Source organism: Stenella coeruleoalba, assembly GCF_951394435.1.
Source record: "Stenella coeruleoalba genome assembly, chromosome: 3".
Classification (NCBI taxonomy): domain Eukaryota; kingdom Metazoa; phylum Chordata; class Mammalia; order Artiodactyla; family Delphinidae; genus Stenella; species Stenella coeruleoalba.
The window spans coordinates 64,394,156-64,420,183 of record NC_137148.1 but is presented as its reverse complement, the minus strand read 5'-3'; the positions used below and the strand labels follow the sequence as shown (position 1 = coordinate 64,420,183).

Here is a 26,028-nt window from a genome sequence, read left to right as displayed (position 1 = left end):
TTAAATGTGGACCTAAGGGAAAGGAACAGGAGAGAAACGGGGCTATTGTAACAGTCTTTTATAAAAGATGAGGGAAGACTTAATTTTGTCAATGGCAATGGAATGAGGATGGGAAAAATACCAAAGATATTTATCCAGCTTTGTTCTTTCATCCATGTTACAGTTGTGTGTTTTCCCACTGGACTCTCAAACACCTCTACTTGTATATCAACTCAAACTAGAAATAAATAATGAGAGAAACAATAGCTAATATTTACTGATCCCTTACTTTGTGTCAGGTATCATTTTAACTGCTTTATATGCATTAACTCATTATTCCTCCAACAAATCTATATGATAGGTACTATTATTATGCACTTTTTCTGAAGTAGGAACCATTGCTCTGAGAGTTTCAGTAACTGACCAGTGTCACACAGGATCCATGTTCTTCTGTTTTGTTTTTTTAACCATAGTACTATATTGTCTGAAACCTGAATTGATTGTTTCTCTCCTGGCTTCTCTTCTGTGTTCGTTCTTTGTATCACCATTTCTGCCATCCACTTTTCCAGCTGAAAACCTGGATAATTTTATTTTTTTATAAATTTTTTTTTTTTTTTGGCTGTGTTGGGTCTTCATTGCTGCGCACAGGCTTTCTCTAGTTGCGGCAAGCGGGGGCTTCTCTTGTCATGGAGCATGGGCTCTAGGTGCTCAGGCTTGAGTAGTTGTGGCTCACGGGCTCTAGAGCACAGGCTCAGTAGTTGTGGCACATGGACTTAGTTGCTCCGCAGCATGTGGCATCTTCCCAGACCAGGGCTCAAAACCATGTCCCCTCCATTGGCAGGCAGATTCTTAATTACTGCGCCACCAGGGAAGTCCCAAAACCTGGGTTATTTTAAATACTGGTATCACTGCTTTCAGTTTTAACTTGTTCTTCTTTCCTCTTTTTACTGCCAAAGAAATATCACTATCATCATGTTACTGAGTTGCTTCATATCTTTGAGACATATAATAACTCTCTGTTACTCATTAAATCAAATATATCTTGATATATTTCCCAGAATTCCCAGCAACTGGTCCTAGCTCATATATACAACTCTTTTTTCCCCTGATTACCAGGGAGGGACTAATTTCCTATCTTCTATAGTTTCTCTGTAGTTCATTGCTTCCTTTGTGCATTTTTCCATGTTCTTATTCTGGGCTGAATTTTTATTTATTTACTTTTATTCCTTTCTATCAATTAACTTTCCTTCAAGATTCAGCTTAACCATGATTATCTTCCGTGAAGTTAATCCAATGGTTGGTTGCTTTCCTCTTAATGTGAGTTCCTATAGTACTTATAATAAGCTGTGTTCTGAATTACCTGTGCCTTTGGTGAGATACTGGTCTCCTGGATATTGCAAAAAGGACTGAGACTTCTCTGGGGATCACCTTATCAGAGCTGCATCAGGGAGTTAGTGTGTGGGGGATAGGTGGTGGTACCTCAACTTAGGTATGAATACCCATGTTTCTCACAAACATATAAGCAATATGTAGTATTTTGCCAAGGCAATGAAATACAATACAGTTTATGAAAACTTCTTCCCCAACCTAAATGGTATTTGTTTCCTTATATCTCTCTTTACTTTCCACTTCAATGCAATTTCGGGGGTTAGAATGCACACAATATAGTTGGTTTTACCCCATAGCTATGTTTTTACCATTACATATTATACTTGATTATATGCATTACCTTACACTATTAAATAATTATTTCTTACTTTTTCTTTTCTGCAATAAGCTTAAGAATAGAATCTTACATGCCACTTTACTCAACTACATCTTTCAAGTACCAAGTCTAAAATAGAAACATAATATGGGCTTCCCTGGTGGCGCAGTGGTTGAGAGTCCGCCTGCCGATGCAGGGGACACGGGTTCGTGCCCCGGTTCAGGAAGATGCCACATGCCGCGGTGCGGCTAGGCCCGTGAGCCATGGCCACTGAGCCTGCGCGTCCGGAGCCTGTGTTCTGCAACGCGAGAGGCCGCAACAGTGAGAGGCTCGCGTACCGTACACACACACAAAAAAAAGAAACATAATAAATATGTTTGTAAATTTCAAATGGAGCAAAAATAAGTTCCCTATATTTATTACTGTGCAGTAATAAATCTAAAACATCTAATATTTCTATACCCTTTCCCATCACCTAATATATATATTTAAGCTATGAACTTTCTCTAAGTACTGCTTTAACTATACCTTACAAGTTTTGATATGGAGGGCTTTTGTAGTTCAAATCTAAACAATTTTCCATTGTGATTTTATATATTTAGAAGTATGTATTTTCAGTTTCTAAAAGTATACAGTTTGGAATAATAAGTTTTATTTCAAATTTTATTGCATTGTGTTCAAAGAATATAATCTATATCATATATATTCTTGGCTTTTTTATGCCTCTTTGTGGCCTAGTTTATGATCAATTTTTTATGAATATCCTAAGAGTGTTTGGGAAAAAAATGTATTTTCTATCTGTGGGAGCTGGGTCTTATAAATGTCCATTAAATCAAGCTTGTTAATTATGGTCAAATCTAAGTTTTAGTTTGTTTAAATATATCAGTTTCTGAGAGGTCTCTTAATCTCTCACTGTGATGATGGATTTGTAATTTTGTAATCCTGTTTTGCTATATGTATTTTAAAAATATACTGCTAGATGCATTAAGGATCATTATAACTTGCTTGTAAATCATTCCTTTTATTCTTGAGATCCTCTTTTTATCTACTGATGCTTTTTATTTTTAGACAAAACATCTAGTCTTATCTAGGTGAGTAATCACCAGTAGTGATTTCACAATGAAATAAATGGTTATTTTATGGATCCATTTTCAAAATGGTGTTTAAAATGAAGTTAACTTAATGGCGATATGTGATTGGCAACCATATATTAGAACTTGATCTTGAAAATGAATTATGTGGTCATCTTACAGTAGTCAAATTACTATTCAGATGAAATGATGCTAAAAATAAGTTGACATTTCCCATGTAATAGCACCATTGATTCATGTTCATCACCTACAGTGAATGCTAACATGAAGATTGTATAATTTATTTCACTTCAGTGTCCTTTAAAACTGTCCAAGCCTATTTAGAAAATAGCAAAGCAAGTGCCAGCTACATTGACTTCTGTCAACTTGTCTTCCAGGAACTTGATATGCTTGCTTGACATAAAAGAACATGGGCTAGTTTCGATTTAAGATATTTATTAATTCTGTAAATGACATAACACTTACTTTAGCCAGAACAAAGCATGTCATCATAATAGCATGGATTCAGTTCAGCCATTTTTTACTGACCACACTCCAGGCACAGCTCAGCGCTGAGTATACAAGAGAGGAAAATAGGTCTGACCATATAGGGCTAAGTATTTTCACACTGAACAGAGAAAATCTCAATGTAATATGGTTGGTACTACAAGAGAATTTATGCAAGAGTTACAGAAACCATAAATTCTTATTCATCATTTGCTAATGAAGGTATATATTGCTATAAGTACATGCCTAAGGTAGTGGTCAGTTGTTTTCTCTGTGATGTAAGAAAAATGGAAAAGAAGGACTTAAATGAAAAGAAGTGGGTTTAAAATTCAAGGTCAGTAAGATTGTTAAAGTAGTTAGGGGGTGTGGAATTTCCTTTTTGGAAGTACTCCCTAAGGGCCCAGTTGTTAGTAAATAAATGTTCTTGCTGAATATCTTACACGTTCTAAATTGAACGGATGCTTCTCCCCTCCCCTCCTTGCACTCTTCCCTCCAAATCTGATGCACATCCAATGCTACCTATCTCATTGCATCCTAGCGATGCTTATGCCAGAAATCTGGGTCATCCATGACATGTCCTACTTCCTTACTCCTGTTCTGTTGGCCTTCATCAATCCTGACACTTTTTTACCTTAAAACATTTTTTTTTTTTTTTTTTTTTTTTTTTTTGCCGTACGCGGGCCTCTCACTGTTGTGTCCTCTCCCGTTGCGGAGCACAGGCTCCGGACGCGCAGGCTCAGCGGCCATGGCTCACGGGCCCAGCCGCTCCGCAGCACGTGGGATCTTCCCGGACCAGGCATGAACCCGTGTCCCCTGAATCAGCAGGCGGACTCCCAACCACTGAGCCACCAGGGAAGCCCTAAAACATTTTGAATCCATTCACATTTCTTCTCCACTGCTGCCCAAACACCTCAACATATCACTATGCTACTTCAGAAGGAATCTTCTCTTGCCCCCTCTATTTCATTTTCTCAAGGGGGCTATCAGAGTTACCTATTTAAAACAATAGATCTGATGATCATGTGCTTCTTTCTCAAAACACTTTGTTGACTTTGTATTGGTCCTATGATAAAGTTAAATTCATCTCTCATACCACACATTGGAATCACTGATTCAGCCACACTGACCTTCCTTAATATTTCTTATACTCTGTCACTACCCTGCCTACCCTAAGGTCTTTACTTTTTAATTCTTTTAGTTTGTAATAATTTAATTCTGCTGCCTCACTTTTTTTTTAACATCTTTATTGGAGTATAATTGCTTTACAATGGTGTGTTAGTTTCTGCTTTATAACAAAGTGAATCAGCTATACATAGACATATATCCCCATATCCCGTCCCTCTTGCATCTCTCTCCCACCCTCCCTATCCCACCCCTCTAGGTGGTCACAAAGCACCGAGCTGATCTCCCTGTCCTATGCGGCTGCTTCCCACTAGCTATGTATTTTACATTTGGTATTGTATATAAGTCCATGCCACTCTCTCACTTCGTTCTCTTTTTTGCCCCTTGATCACCAACACTTTCTTCAGCTCTCTGCTTAAATTTTACTTCTAGGAAATGTTCTATAATCCTCTAAAGTACATCTCCTCCTTTCTTTTTCTAGCATTTATCACTCTGGTAAATAAATATGTGTGTAATTGTCTGTTTCCCCCTCTAAGATCATAAGCTCCTAGGAACAAGAACAAGGTCTACTTGGTATAGTATCAGACATGTAGTGGGCACAAATATTTGTTGGATAACAAGTGCACTAATGAGTGAAAATTATGAGGTCAAAAAATTGATTTAAAAAATATAAATAAACCTAAAACGTCTCAATCATGTCATCACTTTAAACACTTCAAATTTTTGCAATTGAATTCAAAGCCATTTTATGTGGAAGGGCTATTAAAAATTTTTAATTCAAATTTTTTAATCCTTATTAACCACTATTTACAAAACACTATACCAAATGAATTTTGCCTGCTTCCAAAAAGCAAATTTTATCTTGTTTAAGGATAAAAGTTTCTTATCTTGAGAGTATCCAAAAGAATGTGGTACTGTGTCTGAAGGCACACAGTTCCCTAAAAGGAATTTCAGATGTTTTGAGGGGTGTTGGCATACTCTAGAGCCTACTACCACTTTGTAATGTAAGATTTCGTATTTTTATTTTTAAAAGAAGTCATACTAGCTCTTTATGTTGAAACTGTACTTAACCATCCTTTTCTGATAACTAAATATCTTACATATTTTATATCAGTGAACATCAGTGATTACTGTAGAGCATTGCAGTTGAAGGTTAGAAAAAAATGGTAGATCAAGTTTGGCCAAATGTATCTTAACCACTGTCCCATGAGATTTACTTTTTAAATTAAAGTAAATCTTTAGCATGATTTTCTTTACCTTTGTTTCCCTGTTTTAGTAGAGAGTACCAGTTATTTGCTGAATTTCTCATTTTTTAGTCTAATTAACTGTATATAGGTACTTTTTTTTTTTTTTTTTTTTTTGCGGTACGCGGGCCCCTCACTGTTGTGACCTCTCCCGTTGCGGAGCACAGGCTCCGGACCTGCAGGCTCAGCAGCCATGGCTCACGGGCCCAGCCACTCCGCGGCATGTGGGATCCTCCCGGACCGGGGCACAAACCCGTGTCCCCTGCATTGGCAGGCGGACTCTCAACTGCTGCACCACCAGGGAAGCCCTATAGGTACTATTTTTAGAATCTTTGATAGGTATTTTTTAGATTATCTCCCTACCAAAACATTACACAGATATAAAAGCACCCTTTGCAGGTATCCCTTAACCTGTGTGTTTATACGTGCTAACATGTTGTTTTGCCTGTGGCCGCAATTAAATACCTCCAAACCCAGTGGCAGAATTAAGCCAAGTTATACTTTATATTAATAAAGATTTAGAAAACTGGTTCAGTGGCTTAGCCCCTGTTTCTAGTTTGGAGGCAATATAAACAAATATTTTCATTTATTATCTTATTATTATTTTCATTTTGTGACTTTTATAATCCATCTGTTATGCCACTTTCAAGAAAACAGTAACTAACACCTTTTAAAACTAAACAATATTTCTGTTCAAGTTACTTTCAAGTTCTCTTTTTATTCATAGTAACAACTTTTGAGGATATGAGATAAATGTTGAAGCTTTAAAAATTAATCTTTGTATGGAAATCATCCTAAAATATTGTGATGCAGTGAAATAATTTAAATTTCCTTTTTTTACACCTATTAAAATTTCTGCTTAAGCATATTTGAACTGTTCATTCTAGGTAAAATTTAAGAACATTTAGAAATTTGTTGTATTAGGTGTATATTGTTTCGGGTCCATGCTAACAATGCTGTTAAAGGAAAAAACTCAGAATTACTGACTTTAAATTTCTTCCTATAGAAGCTGTAAATTACAAAAGAGAAAAAGATATTTCAGAGAAGGTGTGCCTTTTTTGTGTAAACTTTTTAACTGACTCATAAGGGATGTGACTTTTTAAAAGATGAGTATATAATGGTTATCTTCTCCCTGGAAAAATTAAATACACAAACAAAAATTACAATGATTCTTGCTATTGATACAGAGCTATACTTCCATGACTGTAATTTGTTCTATGACAAAGTTTTAAAAAAGAACTTCTTAAATAGAGTTTCTTTGGTCATGCAATCAGAATAAGCGTGCCTTGGATTCTAAGACAAAGCCATTGTAAGATGACAGAGGAAACAATTGAGAGAGGGTGCACAGCAGACCATTGAGAGGAGGTCAGGACAGGTTAGTAGATGTGCCTTGGAGGTCTTAGAGACTGATAGGAGGTAACAGGCTTAGATATGTGCAAATGGTCATCATTAGGATACTAGAGAATGAGTAATGGGAATATTCTGCAGGTGCAAAAAGCTATGCATGGGGGTAGGGGAGGGGGCATGGCAAGAAATAACGAGTAGAGATCTAGACGGATGAACTGTTGGTGTCAAGGGAATCCAACTGCAAATACTGATGACTCGACTGTGGAAATGGAAGTCCAGTGGCAGAATGTACTCCCTCAGAATTAATATGTGGAAAGAACTCAATAGAATGTTTTCCTCTTGTTTCTAAGGCAATGAGATGCTAATTAGATGGGAACTGGGACTGAAAGCCCAGCAAAAGGAAGTAAGAAATGGACCTTTTTCTGGTACAAGGATTGAAGCTGGATCCTAGTTTCTTTCAATCAGTGTACTGGGTCAGGGACCATTAGAAAAGTTGACATGATGGTGAATCCTAAACTATGGTTTCAGTTCTCTTTGTATTCTCCCTATCCTAGGAGCTAGCTTGGCTGGAATCTAGATGGGATGGGTGGAGCCTTCAGTTAATAGTTAAGGAGTTATTCCTTTGTGGATAAGAAGAAGGCAGAGTTAGAGTCCCGGCAGGCAGTTGTAGCTGAAGAAAAGATGCTTCGTGTGCCATTCTTCTCACTATGCTTCCCTACTCTTAACTGTGGAAGGGAAATTTTGTGAGATTTGTGAGACCAAGAATACCACAAAAGTAAGCTTTGTTAAACCTGGGAGATACTTTTGTTTATTTTTAATCAGAAGGACAGTTGATTTAATCAAAATCATAGTATTTGCAAACAAGCACTGTGCAACAGGGCAAGTACACTAACCTCTAAGGACACATAGAGTTCCCTAGTTTCTAGATGCCCCATGGAAAATGTTCTTCAAAATGAAATAGTAATTTTGGGGGAGGGGTGTATTAGTTTTCTATTGCTAACTTAACAAACTGCCACAAATTTAGCAGCTTAAAAGTTTATTATCTCACAGTTCTGAAGGTCAGAAGTCTGGGTTGACTAAGCTGTTTTCTCTCCTCTAGGTCTCACCAGGCTGAAATCAAGGTCTGGGCCTGCTGGGTTCTTCCTAGAAGGCTCTGAGAAGAATCCACTTTCAGACTTATGTAGGTTGCTGGTAGAATTCAGTTCCTTGTGGTTGTAGGAGTCGGCCAGAGGCTGCTCTCAGATTCTAGAGACCACCACATTCACAGGCTCCAGGGATTAGGGCATGGATATCTTTGGGGGGCTATTCTGCCTACCACAGAGGAAAACAATTTTTTGCCAAGGGATGATTCTGATTATCCAGTTTCTCTTACCAATAAGAATATCTAGACCCCAAACAACTAGAAGCTTAGGGATTTTTATACTGAATCAATAGTGTAGAAAAGAGACAAAGGCTTCCATCTTTGAGGTCAAAAAGGAAAAAGTAGGGCAATGACTAGAATCTATAACTGTTAAAAACTTGTGAAAGAGGGTAACAACACTAGTATTTCTAACAACTTTTCCTTGTTTTTCCTTTAAACTATGGTATTATGAAATACTGTTTAAGGTTATTTTTATTAAATGTTTGACTAAAATGTTAGTTTGTGGATTGGGGTGGGGAGAGGGTGTTTAATGGAAAAGCTCACAGATAGGCCTATAGTTTGACTTTGTGGCCATAATGCAGGCTTAATGCTGTAATAACAATTTGCCCAACCTCTGAAATTCATATGAAGACAGTAAGTGCTTCTTGATCCCTGAACTTATATGAATGCTAAAAATGGTGTCTTAAATATCCCCATTTTGTTTCATTTTTAAACAGAAAATTTTATATGCTATTTATATGAGTTTCCTTAGTAACTCATAATTTTGAGGAGTAATTGCACTAGCTTCAAAATTCTTTGTGATCAGAATGAATCTGTGCATCTTAGAACATAGTAGGTACCTAATATTTGGGATGCATGTACAGAAGTGAAGATATCACCTAGAACTTAATTGTCCCAGAGCAAATTCTTTATGTCAGCCCTTTTTCTTTCTTTCTTTCTTTTTAAATTTAATTTATTGAAAATACGGAGGTGGAGAAGAGTTCATGTGGTAGTGCAGAGTCCCTAAATTCATCTTGGGAAGTACAGTCTTAGCACTTGTTTAAGCTGAATTTTTCTCTACATTACTGCAGATTGGAGCCTAATTTCATTAGCTTATTTCAATTATATTTTTTTCTACATGTTATTTTGAAAATTTTCAAACCTATAGGAGAGTTTAAAAATAGTACAATGAACACCAAATACCCCTCACCTAACTAAATCTACCAATTTGTTAGCCCTTTTTCTTATAATCTACCTTTTCTGATTAAAGCTGAGTAGAGAATTCAGGGAACCTGATTTCTGAACCATGAAACTGCCGTTTTGAAAATTAACAACTAAATTAAAGGCTGCCTGCTAAAGTCTTCTTTAGGAATGAAATAATCACTGTGTTTATCAGGGTCTTTTTGCATTTCTCTTGCATTTAAAACATTTTTTAGCACCTGTAGCTGCTTCGCTTCTGCTGCCTGTCATATTTCCCACGCTTCTTGGCTTTCATATGAAAAAGTTAACATTTTGTAGAATTTACCAGCCAATCAAAGCACTCTTTTTCTTCTGCATGGCAAACATCAAGCTGTAATACTTAGATCAACTCTTTTACACTTTATGTTTCTAGGAGCTCAGGGGCTACTTATAATTTTGTTTTTAATGCTCTTTCTGGGTCTGTCCCTGTTTTGGAAGCCTAAAGGGTTGAATACTATACTCTGGATAATTGTTTTTGTGAAAGCACATATAAAATATTTCTAAAACAAGCCTAAAAGTACACAATAGTCAGTGATGCTGGTTCTCTGGACTCTAAGAGGGTGACTGAGTGGAGTGGGCTAGGATAGAAGCATGTGGCTCTGGCTCTAAAAATGAACTTGTGAAGACAATGCTAATAAATGCCCAGGATAAATGAAAGTGATTTTTAGATTACTTCTAGGATCTAACTTTCCAAAATAGAAAAACTGGTTCTTCATGGTCTGAAAATTAAAATGTTTCATGTCTTATTAACATAAGAGTTCTTTTTTTAAGTTAGAAATACTTGCATTTTATTTAACCTTAAATTTTAGGGATTAGGTTTGTCTTAAGTTAGCATTTGGTCTTGTTTTATAGCTATTGACAAAACTGGCAGTGTGTATTTTTAATCTATAATAATTTTTATTTATATTAGAAATATGAAACTTCAGAAAGTGTGTGAATGTTTTATTAAAAAATCAATCAGTTATATCATTCTAACAGTTAATTTTATGTATCCACCCACCATCTTTGGTAGATTATTTTTTACCATTTCCATAATTATAATCATACACCCAATTCTATATTTGGCATGTTTTACATAGCACTATATCATAAATAAACTCCTATGTTTCCCAAATAATTCCACCTGTAACTGATTTTTAATAGTTGAAACATGTTCTATCATGTTTAGACACATATATGTTTTATATGTGCTACAATTTATAGAAATATTACATTATTGCTGAATTTGGGGGTTACCTCGAATATTTCTTACTATAAATATATGACAGTGAACATATTTTATGCATACTGTTTTTCTCATAGTTCAGGATTTATATTTGGATAGTGTCTGAACAGAAGGATTACTTAGTTAAAACTTATTAATTTTTTTATAGCACATGATATATACATGAAGTGTGCTTTCTACAAGTGTACCAACCAGGTTCCCATGCCACTAATAACCTATTAAAATCCTGTCCTATCAAGATTCCTAAGCATATTTCCCAAGTTATCAATAATATCATAACTATTTACTTAGTTGCTAAAAACATTTGCAAAGAATGACCCTTTAAGGTTTGCCAGATCTTTGCTTTACATCTATTAACTGAAAAGATCTCCCCCCAACTTTCTAGCATTAGAAAAGAATAACCTACGTATGATCATTGAAAAGGTTCATCTCACTCTAGGCAAGAAATTTAAAGATCAGTACCTAGAAATGGAATGGAAACATTTGGGAATTATAAATATCAAGAAAACATTCTTCAAATCTTTAGAAGAGAAAAACAGATTACACCCCAAGGAACAAAAATCAGGATGGCATCAGACTTCTCTGGAACAGTAAATACCGGACAATGGTGGTGTCTATAGTTTTTATGAGAGTCAAAAAAAGCCATTTGCACATATAAGGATTTCGAAAATGATATTCATACATCCTCTAGCCAACTAAGAAGTATATAAAAATTAAAACTCGTGAGTAGCACAGTTATGTTACTGTTTTAAACTGATGGGAAAAAAAACTAGACAAAATTGGAGTTGTTTTTGATACTGAAAGTATAATTGTAAAACTGAATGTAGAGGTCAAAAATTATTACTGAAAGCAGAGACGATGAAAACAAAAAGTTTATGCCTAAAACTCCAGATGTTTATAATAAGGGTTAGGAAATGGAAGAGGGAGATGTAGAATAGGAAGAGAAAGCTAACTTCATTTTTCATAAAGAAACATAAACGATATTGTTTGTCTTAACGTTGGTACCTTTAAAGCTTAAGATAAAAAAAAGTTTCTTTTTTCTAATTTTCAAGGACATCTCATTAGATGCATATGAGGGTGCTTTTCTGCTAACAAGTGAAACAGGTAGATAAAATACAGCATAAAGTTTAAAAATAAATGGACGGGAGATGATTTGATATATGAACACACAAAAAAGCTGAGTTTGCAATCTCAATTTTGGGCAAAATAGATTCAAGGCAGTGATTATTAAACATGAAAAAGAAAGGAGAAATGGACAAGCAACAATAATAGGGTATTATATATATTTGAAAGAGCAAGGGGACAAAAATTAGAGATAATATAAAGATATTATGCAAATGGATAAAAATGTAGAGCAGGAACATGGATATTTTATTAAATATCCCTGGGAAATTATGAAAATTGGTCATTGATTAGACCACAAAAAATTATTCAACAAATTCCTAAATACAGAAGTTGTATAGTATATCTTACCTGGACACAATTGGGAAAGCTAGAAATTAAAAAGGAAAATAAAACCTCCAACCATTTGTAAATTAAAGTATATCTTTGGTTAAATCTACAAGGTTTGATATTGGTGTCCTCGTTTTTTTCTAAATCATCTAATCAGTATAATTTTGGTTTCCAGTTATATCCAGTAACTCTTTGGGAAATCGAAATTATACTATTGGATGATTTAGGAAAAAAATCATGAACACTACCATCAAACCTTGCAAATGCAATCAAAGGTAAATTCAGAGCAAAATTTACAGTTTTATATTCTTTATATTTAAAAAAAAGAAAATAAATTAGTTACTAATCTATTAAGAATTTTGAAAATGAACGAAACCTTTTTTACAAAAAAGGAAAATAGAGATAATTTTTTAAAGAAGAAAACATATTAATTAAACAGAAAAAGAAAGAGAACTAATAGAACAATTCCTGGCAAAGATAATGATGAGAACACTAATTCAATTTAGGAGAGAGAAAACAAGTCATCATCTGTCTAGTGCCAACAGTTCAGTAAGGCAGTCCAGGGCAGGTGGGCAGGCTGTGCTCCACAAGTCATCCAGAGACTAAGGCTAGTGGGTGCTCTGCCATTGTTCAGGACATTGGTTTTGTAGGCATGACAGAAATTAGATCTCCAGTTAAAAAGTAGGAGGCAGTCTAGAAGTGGTGCATACCTCTTCGGCTCACATTAGTAAGAGCCTAATTCTTGGTGAGAGCAAGGGAGACTGAGCAATGTAGTGTAGCTGGGCTGCCAGGTCTCTGGCTACAGTTCTATTACCATAAAAGAAGAGGGAAACAGATGTTTGTGGTCTACTGGCAGTCTCTCACAGCTGCTACAGAGGACCTTTTTAAGCATATGAAAGTGGTGTGTATATGAATAAAACTAAAAATCTCAATGAAATGAAGTTTTCTGGGAAAAATATAAGTGAACAGAATTGAAGTAAATAGAAGTAGAAAATATAAAAAGAATAATGGCCATAATTACTTCCAAAATTGCCTTTGTATTCAGGCAGTTTTACCCGCTGCATATTCTTTAACTTTACAAAGTAGATAAACACCATATTATGTAAATTTCTTCAGGGCATTATAAAAGAGTTTACAATCCAGTCCATTTTGAGAAGGTAGCATAATCCTAATGCTTAAATTTGAATAATCCAGCAAGGAATTTTCTAAACCTGTCTCATTTAGAATATAGATGTAAAGATCCTAAATAAAATATTAGCTAATATAATTCATTAGCCTATTAAAAGGATCATCCATGATGATCAAGCATGACTTATCTCATAAATACAATGATGGTTTAAGAAAACTATCAATATATAATTACTTATATCCCAAAAGAAAAACCAAATGGTACCAATCAAATATGAAAAGGCAAAGTGTCTTTGCCCAAAGAAAACCAGGGGCTTCCCTGGTGGCTCAGTGGTTGAGAGTCCGCCTGACGATGCAGGGAACACGGGTTCGTGCCCCGGTTCGGGAAGATCCCACGTGCCACGGAGCAGCTGGGCCCATGAGCCATGGCCGCTGAGCCTGTGTGTCCGGAGCCTGTGCTCTGCAATGGGAGAGGCCGCAGCAGTGAGAGGCCCACGTACCGCAAAAAAAAAAAAAAAGAAAGAAAAAGAAAACCAAATAATACCCATCAAATATGAAAAGGCAAAGTCTCTTTTATTATTCCTAATCTTTGAAAATTGTTTTTAAAATACTAGGCATAGAAATATTTCTTAGTATAATAAAGAACATGTCTTCAACCAACAGCTAAAATATTTAACTGTGCTCTGCATTAAAATTGTGAAGACAGGAAACCTACTACAGGGCCCTGATTAACCACGGTTTTGATTTCTGCAGTTTTAGTTACTCACAGTCAACCAAGTTTTGAAAAAAATTAAATGGAAGATTCCAGAAATAAACAATTCATAAGTTTTAAAATGTGGACCATTCTGAGTCGCATGATGAAGTCTCACTATGTCCTGCTACATCCTGCCTGGGACGTGAATCATCCCTTTGTCCAGCCTGACCCACCCATTAGTCACTTAGCAGCCGTCTGGGTTATCAGATACAGTGTAGTGGTATCACAGTGCTTGTGTTCAAGTCACCCTTATTTTACTTAACAATGGCCCCAAAGCACAATAGTACTGATGCAGGCAATTCAGATATGGCAAAGAGAAGCTGAAAAGGGCTTCCTTTAAGTGAAAAGGTGAAAGTTCTCAACTTAATAAGGAAAGAAAAGCAATCGTATGCTGAGGTTGCTAAGATCTATGGTAAGAAGGAGTCTTCTATCCGTGAAATTGTGACAAAGGAAAAAGAAATCTGTGCTAGTTTTCACACCTCAGACTGCAAAAGTCATGCCCACAGTGCATGCTAAGCACTAGTTAAGGTAGGAAAGGCATTAAAATTTGTGGGTGGGAGACATGAACAGAAAACGTGTTCTGATTGACAGCATTGTGTTGGGCCAGAAAGCATATCGAGCCTCTACAGAGACTTCAGCAAGAGATCCTCTGAAACAAGTGACACCAAGCCATTTACTGCTAGTAAGGGATGGTTACACAGATGCAGGAATAGGTATAGATCAGAAAATATAAAAATTACTAGAAAGGCTGCTGAAGAAGCTGCTGCCGCATTTCTGGCAGAGGTGACGAAGTTGATTAAGGAGAGAGAACACATTCACATAACTTTTATCACAGTATATTGTTATAATCGTTCTATTTTATTATTAGTTATTGTTAATCTCTTACTGTACCTAATTTATAAATTAAACTTTATCATAGTTATGTATGTATAGGAAAAAACAATATATAGAGAGTTCAGTACTATTGCAGTTTCATGCATCCATTAGAGGTCTTGGAATCTATCTCCACAGATAAGGGAGTCTACTGTATGACCATTTTAAATGTTTCTTAAAAAATACTTATATCTGACTTAAAAATAGTATAAGTGTGTTAATAGTAAAGACAAATAATTCTCTGCCTGGTCTCTTCCTACCTACTCTTACCTTTAATCCTCCTTCCAATTTCTAATAAGGATATCACTATTTTAGTTCCTCTGTTATTACCTTCACAATTTTACATATACTTAAGGTATTTTTTCCTTTTCCACCAAATGGAATTGGTGGAAAATTCCCCAGTGTATAGTTAGGCAGCTGGTTCTGTACCATCCTTGGTAACTAAAACTGTTAGTTATTTAATATGTAGAATCTTGATAAACGCTAATTATGTTTTAATCAATTGCATCTTAATTTTATTTTTAAGCAAAATTTTATTTTATGCCTATTGTTTTGAAACCTCCTTACAGAAGTATATACAACTTTTTTTTTCTACCAGAGGCCACTAGTGATAATAACTAAGGTCAAAATAAGAACTCTTCTAGCTTTTATTTCAGATTTTTATTTAAGAAGGAAAATATAAAATAACAGTATACATCTCTGTTCTTTAAATTCAGAAATAGGGAATTAGAGAATAAAAGTTATTATTAAAATTCAATTATTATATAATAGCATTTAAGAGAAGGGGCAAAATGGGAAATGGTGCTGGCCATATATACAAGAGAAAATAAATAACACAGAGAGGAAGGGGCACAGATTGACTTGTGCCTTCTTATAGGTAGAAAGATATAAAAACAGAAAGTCCAAGAGAGGAGACTTAAACAAAGACAAATATATAGCAACATGAAGAAAGATTTCCTGGTGACTCTTTAAAGTTCATTTTAATATATCCCTGGAAAAGCAAATAATTGTTCCATAATTTAGTTCATTTGAAAACACCAAATTTAATATACTGTATTTATAAAAAGCAGGTAAAAATTATATTAGTGATTTGGGAAAATATTTTAAAAGTAAAGTTTTCACTTCCAAAAAACCTTGAAATTCAAGTCACTTGACAAAGTAAATGATTTAAGAGCAGTTAGAAAATACATATGTGAAAGAATATGTTAAAAGCATACAAAGTAAACTAGTAAAAAGAAAAAATACTTTTAATGATAATTAATATTTTTACATTGCTCCAAAGTCTTATGTATTCAGTTTAGTTAGAAGTATTTTACAGCCATATTATGTATATGTCTTTCTTTTTTACAAGAGAGAGAATATAAAAAGTCAACCCTAAATAATTGTGGATATATTATATATAAAGGATTTTCCATGGTATTCTAATGGGAATTCACACAAATCCAGCAAAACTAATGCTTTGTAGTAGTTCTTAGTATAATTAAATTATTTGCTCTCCTTTTTTAATTCAGTCACAAACCCCCAGAATAATATTATACATACTTTATGAGTTAGAGCCAGCAACAACTTTCTGTGGATCCTCAAGTCATGAGATAAATTTGTCTCATGAGTTAGAAGTAAACTTGAGACAAGTCTCAGAAATTCCAGCAATGAAACCCAAGAAATGTGGTACTTCTCCCATCTACATTAAGCTCTAATCCCCAAAACTTGATTCTTATTTAGCTTACAGTTTCAAAGCATGTATTATTTATTATTGCTACCGTATATAAATGAGCAAGTTAGGCAGTTTGAGAAATATGCTCTTTTACAAAACTTAGAGTACCATTTAGTGTAACTCTTCAGTGTTTATTATCAGACTAGTATTTGTTATTGATCAACATGGTGTACCAAATGGTACTCTAAGCTTGAGTCCACACAGTACAATAAAGGAGGGAATTATCCCTTGTCAATAAATCCCAGAAGAATGGATGGATAATTTAGTTCAAAAATGTGATCCACAAAGTGAAGTTTGGACTGCAGTGCTCTATACCAGTGCTTTGTATTGGGTAAATAAACTGGATAATTACTAGTATTCTGTTCACTTCAATTTGTGTCCTTAGGCCAAGCCTAGAAATTACTATTACACCAGAAAACTAAAGCATCGTGCTCTATACTAGAAATTATGTAGCTATACTTGCCAGGCAACAAGAATTGCAGGAGAAATAGCATCTGTGAACAACACTAAGGAGGTGCAGCAATTCACTGAATTCTGTTTTGTTTTTGTAAACCTGCTCAACATTGTAGTATACATTTCTATAAAAGCATAGGTGAGTGTGTTTTACAAACTTGTCTCTTTTTACGTAAGTCTTTTTTATTGCAAAAACAAGTTTCTATTCTGCAATTAATTAGAACAATAGTGACATCCTATGTCTAGCTTTCAGTACTAAGAGCAACTTCCCCATTAAAATAATTGACTGTCAAAGGATGTAGATCAAATCTTTCTTCCTAGATCTGCCTGTAACCATATGTATTTAAACTAAAAGAAGATAAATGTTTGGTGGTAACTTTTTCTCTTACTCTAACATTGTGTATTAAAATTTTATGCAAGTTTAATTAAAATGAAAAACAGTTTGCCTTTCATTTTTTAAAAACGTGAGTGTTGATATTATAACGCAAAATAGAGCCATCTGACAAATGGTAGGTATTCAATTAATGTACACTGAATGAAATTGCATGTTTTTGCTTAAAATGGGATGATAGATTGATGTTTCATCTTAATATCTAAGAAATATTATTTCTCCTTTTATACTTCTATGCTTTATCAGAAGTTTAGAATGTTGGCATTCATAGGTAGCCAACATTTTAGATAACCACATTTAAATCTAGGTTTCCTCAGGAAATACTAAAATCATTGGCTTTCAGTGATAATAACTTCCACTACTATAGAATAAACATGTTTTAGTGTTTTTATCAATTTATATATCGGAAAATATATGCTACAAATATACTGAGATATTATATCTTCTAATGGAATATTAATTCATGAATGAATAAACTGATCTACAAGTGAGAAAAGTACAACAAATACACTAGATCCAGGATTTGTTTTGAGTTCTTTTCATAACAGAACTGTTGAATTCATACTGACCTGTCTTCAGCATATTTCTGCTCCCTTCTTGGCTGTTCTTAGTATTTGTAATGTGTCTAACGAGATTGAGGGATGAAATCCATGGTTGTAAAATAGTTGTATGTATTACTGCTCTATGTAAGAGTTAAATCTAAAACCTTGACTTGACTACAAAGAGCCTATACCAAAGTTTTTCATATTCCTATTTCATGAAGCCATAGGATTCCATGAAATAATTTGCAAGTAAAGTAGACTTTGAATTTTTCAATCTGATTTTTTCATAATCTGTTTATCTGAGACTAATCTCTCCAAATCTAATTCCTTTCTCTTATTCAATCTCCTAATTACTTTTTCATCCTCACCACCCTGTTTTTTGCTATCAATTATATTTTGGCTACCAATTATAGTATATCAGAGAGTGAATAATGTGCGTGTTGCCACCTATAGACAGAGAAGTAATTATACTTATTTATGACAGAGAAAAGCATAATCTAAACAGAGTTCTTTTTTCCAACTCCTACAACCACCATTTTCAAACTTGTTACTTAAATATTTATCTATTTGTTGTTGATGTTGCCATTTCAGAAGGCTGTGCCTTAAAATAAAGCATTTACTTAAACTTCTATCACTTTATCATTTTATTTGCCTTTTACATTTTACTCAAATATACTATCTTATTAAAGTTCTGTGAGTTCTAAAAGTTTAAAGAGACCTGTTTAAACCAAATAACTTAGTCATATCCTAAACTAACTGCTACATCTTAGTTTACCTCTGGAGTGGGGGAAATTACCAATATTTGTTCCCAGGAATGAAAAGCTTCCCTTCCTACAGTCTATTATCATCAGTCTTTTGTTCTGTGCCTTCTCTGTAATGATATAGGTTTGTTTCTCCTTTATTCTTTGCAGAGTGCTGCAGCAGCTCCCAGTCCAGTGCTAGGAAACATTCCCCCAGGAGATGGCATGCCAGTAGGTCCTGTACCACCAGGGTTCTTTCAGGTACTCAGAGAAACTCTGACTAGGAATGTTAAGGCATAGGAACTCCTGTTCGATTTTATTGAAATATATGAAGGAGAATGAGGCTATTTTAATCCTTAAGGTAAACATAATGCTGTGCAGCCAACTCTTGATTATTCAGAGACCGGTTATCTTGTATGTAGATTAGCCCTTCCTTCCAATATTTTCTTTATTGTCAAATTTTTATTCGTATATTTTACCATTTCACTGTGCAAGTAAGAAAGAAAGGTAGCTGAAATGCAAATTAGCTAAGCTAACTGTGGTGAAGATTTGGTGGGAGAAAAGGCTAATGGATGAGGTTTTGGAATGATATATGGATTTTAACTATCCAAGCCATCCATATCTCCACAGACTAAAGATAATCAAGATTTGGCTGTACTTTCACATTATGGCTAAGTCATAACCTATTCATTTATCAAAATTATAGGCTATAACAAAATATTTTGAGAATCATCTTTGTGGCTTTTAAACTGGAATTTTTATCAATATCATTATATAACATATATAAAATCAGATTTTAAAATACATATGTTAGTATTTTAAATTTGCAACAAGCGCATTTATTTTAGCAAAAGATGATAATGATTTTAGAATTACATCAATTTTATGGCATCTACATTTTTTTTTTTTTTTTTTTTTGCGGTACGCGGGCCTCTCACTGCTGTGGCCTCTCCCGTTGCGGAGCACAGGCTCCAGACACGCAGGCTCAGCAGCCATGGCCCACGGGCCCAGCCGCTCCGCGGCATGTGGGATCCTCCCAGACCGGGGTACGAACCCGTGTCCCCTGCATCGGCAGGCGGACTCTCAACCACTGCGCCACCAGGGAAGCCCTATGGCATCCACATTTAAATCTGACAGTTTTTTAACCCAAAGCTACATAGATTCTGAAGTTTATTTTTTTTTAACTCCATAGTTAATTTTATAACACCCTTTGAGAAAATTAGGAAGAATTTAGGAGTTAAAAACTGCAGTTGGAAGGAATTAATGTTATATGCTATATTGTTAATGAATTACATCAGGTACTTATAAACTAATTTGTCACTTTAGTGTTTTATATTTTCAGAGTCCTTGATAATCATTTGTTAATTAATACATACCATCATTTCAGTGTAGATCAATGTACTTTATAAATGTGAAAATGGAGAAATAAAATTATAAGTAATTTTCCACAGTACAGCAATTGAATAAAAAAAGTCATAATTAGAACCTAGTACTAAGTCTGAAATGTAAAGTCCTTTAGGATATGCTATTTGTCTGGCTACTGTATATTAATATTCAAAAGTCTTAGAGCTCACATTCTGTCTTGAGGCCCCTTTCTTAAAATCTAGGAACATATTATAACTCTTGGTTATTAATTAAACAATCACTGTTTAAGATAATAATAATAATAGCTAACACTTAGTAACTGCTTACTGTATGCCATGCTTTGTTCTAAATATTTCATGTGTATAAACTCTTAATCCTCACAATAACCTAGGGGTAAAGTAAGTATTATCATCATTACCATTGCACAGCTGAAAAAACCAAAGCATGATAAGCAGTTTGCACAAAGTCAGAAAGTCACAGGACGGGGATTCAAGGCAAGGCTTTCTGAACTTCTGCCATTGACTTTACCTTTTAAAGTTCATAGTTGATCGTTACTCATAAAATATTTCTAGCTCATTTTATATTTTTTCCTCATGCTCTTATTTCTCTTACTAAGGATAGATTGGAGTTAGGGAGTAAATCAGAAGAGTTTATCTACTTACAAGAGCTAGCAGAAGCTCTCTAAGTGGCACTTTAAAAAAGAGGCAGTGGGTTGGGAAGGAAGCCAAATTCTTCCTAGGGTTAAGCAAAGATGTATAAACCTATACATTTTCATTTTTACATTTTGTAGAATGAACCATTCTTCCCTTACCTGCCTTCTGCCTGAGTCTTGATAAGAGTAGTTGAAACAGAATTAACTTCTGTTTTAATCCAATTAGATAAACACTTGACTACTACTAGATGCCAGGCACTGTGGTAGGCATATAAAAATGAGTGTGTATAATACGTACCTTCCTGAAGCTCACTGTCTAGCCAGCGAGTCATTATTAAAAATAAATAAGTGTAATACAGCAAGATATGTGCTGTAACAGAGTAAAGCTCTGTGTTGACCTAGAAGAGAGAGCTAAAGTCTGCCTGAACTGGAGCTAAGAGTGGTTTGGAAAAAGTTTTCCAAGAAGACAACAAGCAGAGGAATGATATTCCAGAAAGTGGGAAAAGTGTAAGCAAAAGTGTGGAAGCATCAGAATGACCTGTGCAGAGGCATTCAGGGTAATATGAATGGAAAGTAGAGGGGAGGGCAAGCAGGAATTCCTGGAAATGAAATTGGAAGATAAGCTGTAGCATCTTGAGAAGGGCCTTATATGCCATGTTAAGAACTTGAGTCTTTATTCAGTAGGCATGTAGGAACTGTCAGACATCTTTCAGAAGGGCAGTGACCTGAATTCAAACTACAGATTTAGGCTTTTTTAGGCACCTATGATATAGTTGTATACAAAATCCCTGCCGTTAAAAAACTTACACTGTGGTGAATGAGAGAGAGAGAGAAGGCAATTAGAATTTAGAAAGAAAATGGCTATATTAAATGAGTATTGCGTGTTTTTAGAGCACAGCAGAAGGCCACCAAACCCAATCTTGGGAGAGTCATTGTCAGAAAAATATTGTCAAAACTGTAAATAGGGCTTCCCTGGTGGCGCAGTGGTTAAGAATCCGCCTGCCAATGCAGGGGACACGGGTTCGATCCCTGGTCCGGGAAGAACCCACGTGCCATGGAGCAACAAAGCCCGTGCGCCACAACTACTGAGCCTATGCTCCAGAGCCCGCGAACCACAACTACTGAGCCCACGAGCCACAACTACTGAGCCCACCATGCCACAACTGCTGAGCCTGCGCACCTAGAGCCTGTGCTCCTCAACAAGAGAAGCCACTGCAATGAGAATCCCGCGCAACGCAAGGAAGAGTAACCCTGGCTCGCTGCAACTAGAGAAAGCCTGTGCACAGCAGCAAAGATCCAACGCAGCCAAAAATAAATAAATAAAATAAATTTTTAAAAAAATAAAAAGAGAAAATAACAGGCATGAATTCCAATTGAGACTATGCTAATAACCAGAAAGTTGGGGGGGGGGGAAGTAAATAAAATCCAAATTGGCATCTAAAGATGAATTAGGCAAAGGAAGCAGAGAGATATGGAAAGAATATTCCAGGAAAAGGGAAAAAAATTTATGAAGACCCAGACAAGAAAGGAGAGAGACCAAATAATTCCCCAAAATCAGAGCTTAATTAGCTAAAGGGAGAATGGCTGGTGATGAGGCTCCAGAGTAACCTTGAGGAGCCTTGTAGGTTAGTTGAGTTTGAACTTGATCTTAAGGGCAGTAATAAGCTATTGAAGGACTTTAAGCAGGAAACAGGCATGTTCATATTTGCGTTTATAGAAAAATCACTCCAGTTATAGGGTGTAGCGTGGATTGCAGAGGGACAGGTTTGAAAGTAGGGAGACTATTTAGGAGGCTATTACAGTAATCTAGGTGAGATTTGATGACAGGGACCACAAAATGAGGAGTAGGTTTGAGGTAGGACAGATGAAGAGGTTCCTGTGGGACCTCCAATTAGAGATATCCCTTAGGCTGATGAACATACAGGTTTGAAGCCTAAGACAGTGATCTAGGCTAGAGATAAAAATTGCAGGATTGTCATCATATCAAGGACCTGAATCCACAGACGTAGATCGATTGTCCAGGGGGAAAGTACAGAATGAGAGAGTAAAGGGGTATACACCTGGACTCGAAAAACACTGACCCTTGAAAGAAGAGCAAAAACAACAGAACCCATTAAAGAGACTGGTGCAGACTGTCAGCTGGTTGGCTCTGACAGTAGCTCAAGAAAGAGACTCTGTGGACCTACTTAAGAACAGTGGCAGCAGGACTGGGGAGGAAGAAGCTATGCCTAGTATGTTTGATAGGCCTTAGTTGATTAACCAAGTTAGGGGTAGAAGGGAAAGAGTTGGAGGAATCAAGCATGACTCTGAGGTTCCTACTTAAGGCCCCTGGAAAATTTTCATGTCTTAATCTAAGTTAGGAAAGATAGCGGGTAGAAAAAGTTTTAGATATGTTTGAGCATGATAAATGTCGTTCCTTTTTATCCAGGGTGACCATTCCAGCTAATCTTTTAAATACTTGTTTCCCCTATTCAGTAGGCCTAAGTATGGCCAGTCTCCGTAGAAATGCCTCTCAGAAATATTGGAAAGCTCAAGTCATCAAACTTTTGAAAAAGAAATAGTATGTTACCTTTGGTACCTGTCATAATGAGATCAGGGTACTCAAATGTTTCCTAAATATCAATATCGGTTTCCTATCCTTCATCATGATTCTGACCACAATGCTTGTTGTTAATGAAGAGCAGCTACCTTCTATAAATAGAAATAGCACCATGACAATCATAATTCAAGTCCAAACGCCAGTTTCTAATCCAGTTCCATAGAGATAGTGATGTCCAAGAATTATCCAGAGTATGAAAATAGTTTTGAATCCCCGTTCTTATTTGGGGATGGCTGGATGGGACTAGACCAGGAAAAGACTGAGTCTATTAGAATTTAATGAATAAAGGAAAGTAAAGCAAGAAGAAGTTTAATTAACACGTAAAGCTTCACCAGCTTCAACAGTTCTGAGCTCTACTCACTGTGTGATCCTACCATAAGAAATACATTGAAAACATTCTCCTAAATAGACAAACATTCTCGTTTTATCCCTGTTTACACTGCAGAACAAGCCCCCTCTTTTCCATTATAAGTATAGACTTACATATATTACCAAGTGGAATTATTACAAACTCTAAATTTGTGAATTCATAACAACTGCATTTGAATAATAGCAATTAACTCAAACTCCAAAATAAATAGTTACGATTAATACCCCATACATTTAATAAGTCCATCCTGGAAGACGGTCTCTAGATTAGCATCTATCAACCATGTTGATATCCGTCACATCTATTTGTGACAGATATCAGCATGGTTCAGACTTAAACCTTGACCTTTTTTAATTGAAATGGGAGTGCTTCTATTGTTGAGTAGGAGATCAAATTAAGTAAAATCAAGGGGAATAGTTGGACATGCAAAAGGAGGTGTCCGTTTAGTAAAATAAAGCCATTTGAAGTAAGACACATTTATTTACTTGGAGTCTTTTATCAAAGGAGTAATTTGTATAGGAAACGCTCTAAATTCTCACAGTGACCTACCATGGAACTGGTGAATGACTTGAGAGCAACTTTCTTAAATTGAGGAGTGTTGCTACTGGGGTCAGTGGGAAGATAGTAGAAGTGGGCTTTGATCTAACTAGAGTTTGACAGTTTTGGTGGAAGAAAATACAGTACTGTGGTGTGGTGTGAATACACCTAATAGGTCCTCAGAACTAAGTCTATACTCTGACTCTCCTGTCCCTATGCTAGAGTATTATTCAGAAGTTTCATTGTATGCTAAGAAATTTGAATTATGCATTAAAAGCATCAACCTGCTGTATATTCATTCTCATAGCATTCTTACTAAAAGTCAGGCAAAAATTGATTCCTGTAGTTTTATCGAATAAGCAGCATTAATCCTTGAACCAATTAGATTTTCTTCACACTTATGTATAATAATCAAAATAGTTTAGTAAAATGCACTTATAAAACAAAGTTCTCATTCATTTGTATTTTTTTTAAAAATAGACTATTAACTCTGTTGCTTTATAATTTTCTAGATTTGAGTAGTAAGAAATCTTCTCTTGTGAATTTAATATAACTTAAACTACGTTAAAGAAATGGGCATTTCTTATTTCAACCAAAAAAATCTGAGGGGAGTGAAAAAAATACTTTATTTTTTCCTTCTTTCTGCTCTTTACCACAAGAAAACTTCTAAGAAAACCATATCTTGTTTTTATCACTCTAATCAAACACATCTATAACTTTTATATAAAAACACAATGTAATCTTTTTAATAGGTCTAATGTAGATATCTTTGTGTATATAACTAATGTGGGATATACTTGTAAATATTTAATTTTGAATTCTGTATAGGCTTTTGTTCATTTTTACCATGTATTATATTGTGTTTTGATTTTTATCTTAATACATTTGCTGTATTCTTAGTCACTGGATCTGTCTTCTTTACTGAGAACTGTTGAAAACTAATAATACATTGATGATGGATTGTAAATGTAAGGCTTTGACATGAATAAGATTATAAATACTTGTTGAAGATAAAGTATACCAAGTAATTTAGTTTCAGACTAGAGTGGCCATCCATATTTTAAAATCCGAATTGATCAAAACTCTGATATGGTGGGAAATATGTTGCAGCAGTTTCCTAAGTCACATTCTTTCTACAGGCAGAATGTTAGCAATGGTAAAGCGGTTTTGCCATCTAGTGGTGGTTTGCCGATGTCTCTACTTGTTTGGGTATATTTTCCAAAGGTTCTATTTTTAGCAAGACTGCACTGTAGCAAGCTGACCTAATGCTTTGACATAGTAATAATGTAATAACAACAACAACAACAACAAAAATACAAAGAAATCTCCCCTTTTCTCCATGGTACACTTATTGACTAGAAAAACTCAATATAAATGACGTTCATAAAGCACCAAAGACAAAAACAAAGCTCAGGGTAATATAATATTCTTGATATTTTAAAAGAAAGAGAATCAAAAAGGAGAAAAACAATTATTTAATCTAACACTTGAAACTGAAAAGGAAAAAGACAAGAAGAAATGTTTTTACAAGCCCTGGTTAAATGATTCTGGAGGTAGATATTTATTTGATTTATTTTTGGCCATAAGTCCTACATTTTGAAGATACCTTCATAACTAAGCATACTCCTCTTCCTATTCAGACTTTCACAAAACAACCTTTTATTATCAGTAGCACCTGTTTTACCCTATTATTTATAGATATAGTAGTTAAATAGTCTCCATTCCTTCTCAGTTTCCTTCTATTATTAATCTTTAAATTGTCTTCTCTCCCAATGGTATGCCTTTCCTCTTATCCCTCCTGATCATGTCTGTTTCAGAAGTTAGTATTAGGAAATACTCTAAGCCAGGAGAAACTCCCTTTTCTTCTCCCCAGAAGTTGTAGATACCATCTTTGACCTCA

The 26,028-nt window shown here is 35.2% G+C and overlaps 1 protein-coding gene across 5 annotated transcripts in view; it reads left to right on the top strand.

Annotated features, from left to right (window-relative positions):
- The window catches only part of SSBP2 (single stranded DNA binding protein 2), a gene marked incomplete at its 3' end in the record, with an annotated part of 298,632 nt that overhangs the window by 189,595 nt on the left and 83,009 nt on the right, over positions 1-26,028 (top strand). For all 5 annotated transcript variants that reach the window (XM_079918569.1, XM_079918568.1, XM_079918566.1 and 2 more), the window contains exon 5: positions 18,777-18,866. In XM_079918569.1, coding sequence (XP_079774695.1) covers positions 18,777-18,866 — 90 coding nt within the window. The remainder of the gene's footprint in view (positions 1-18,776; positions 18,867-26,028) is intronic.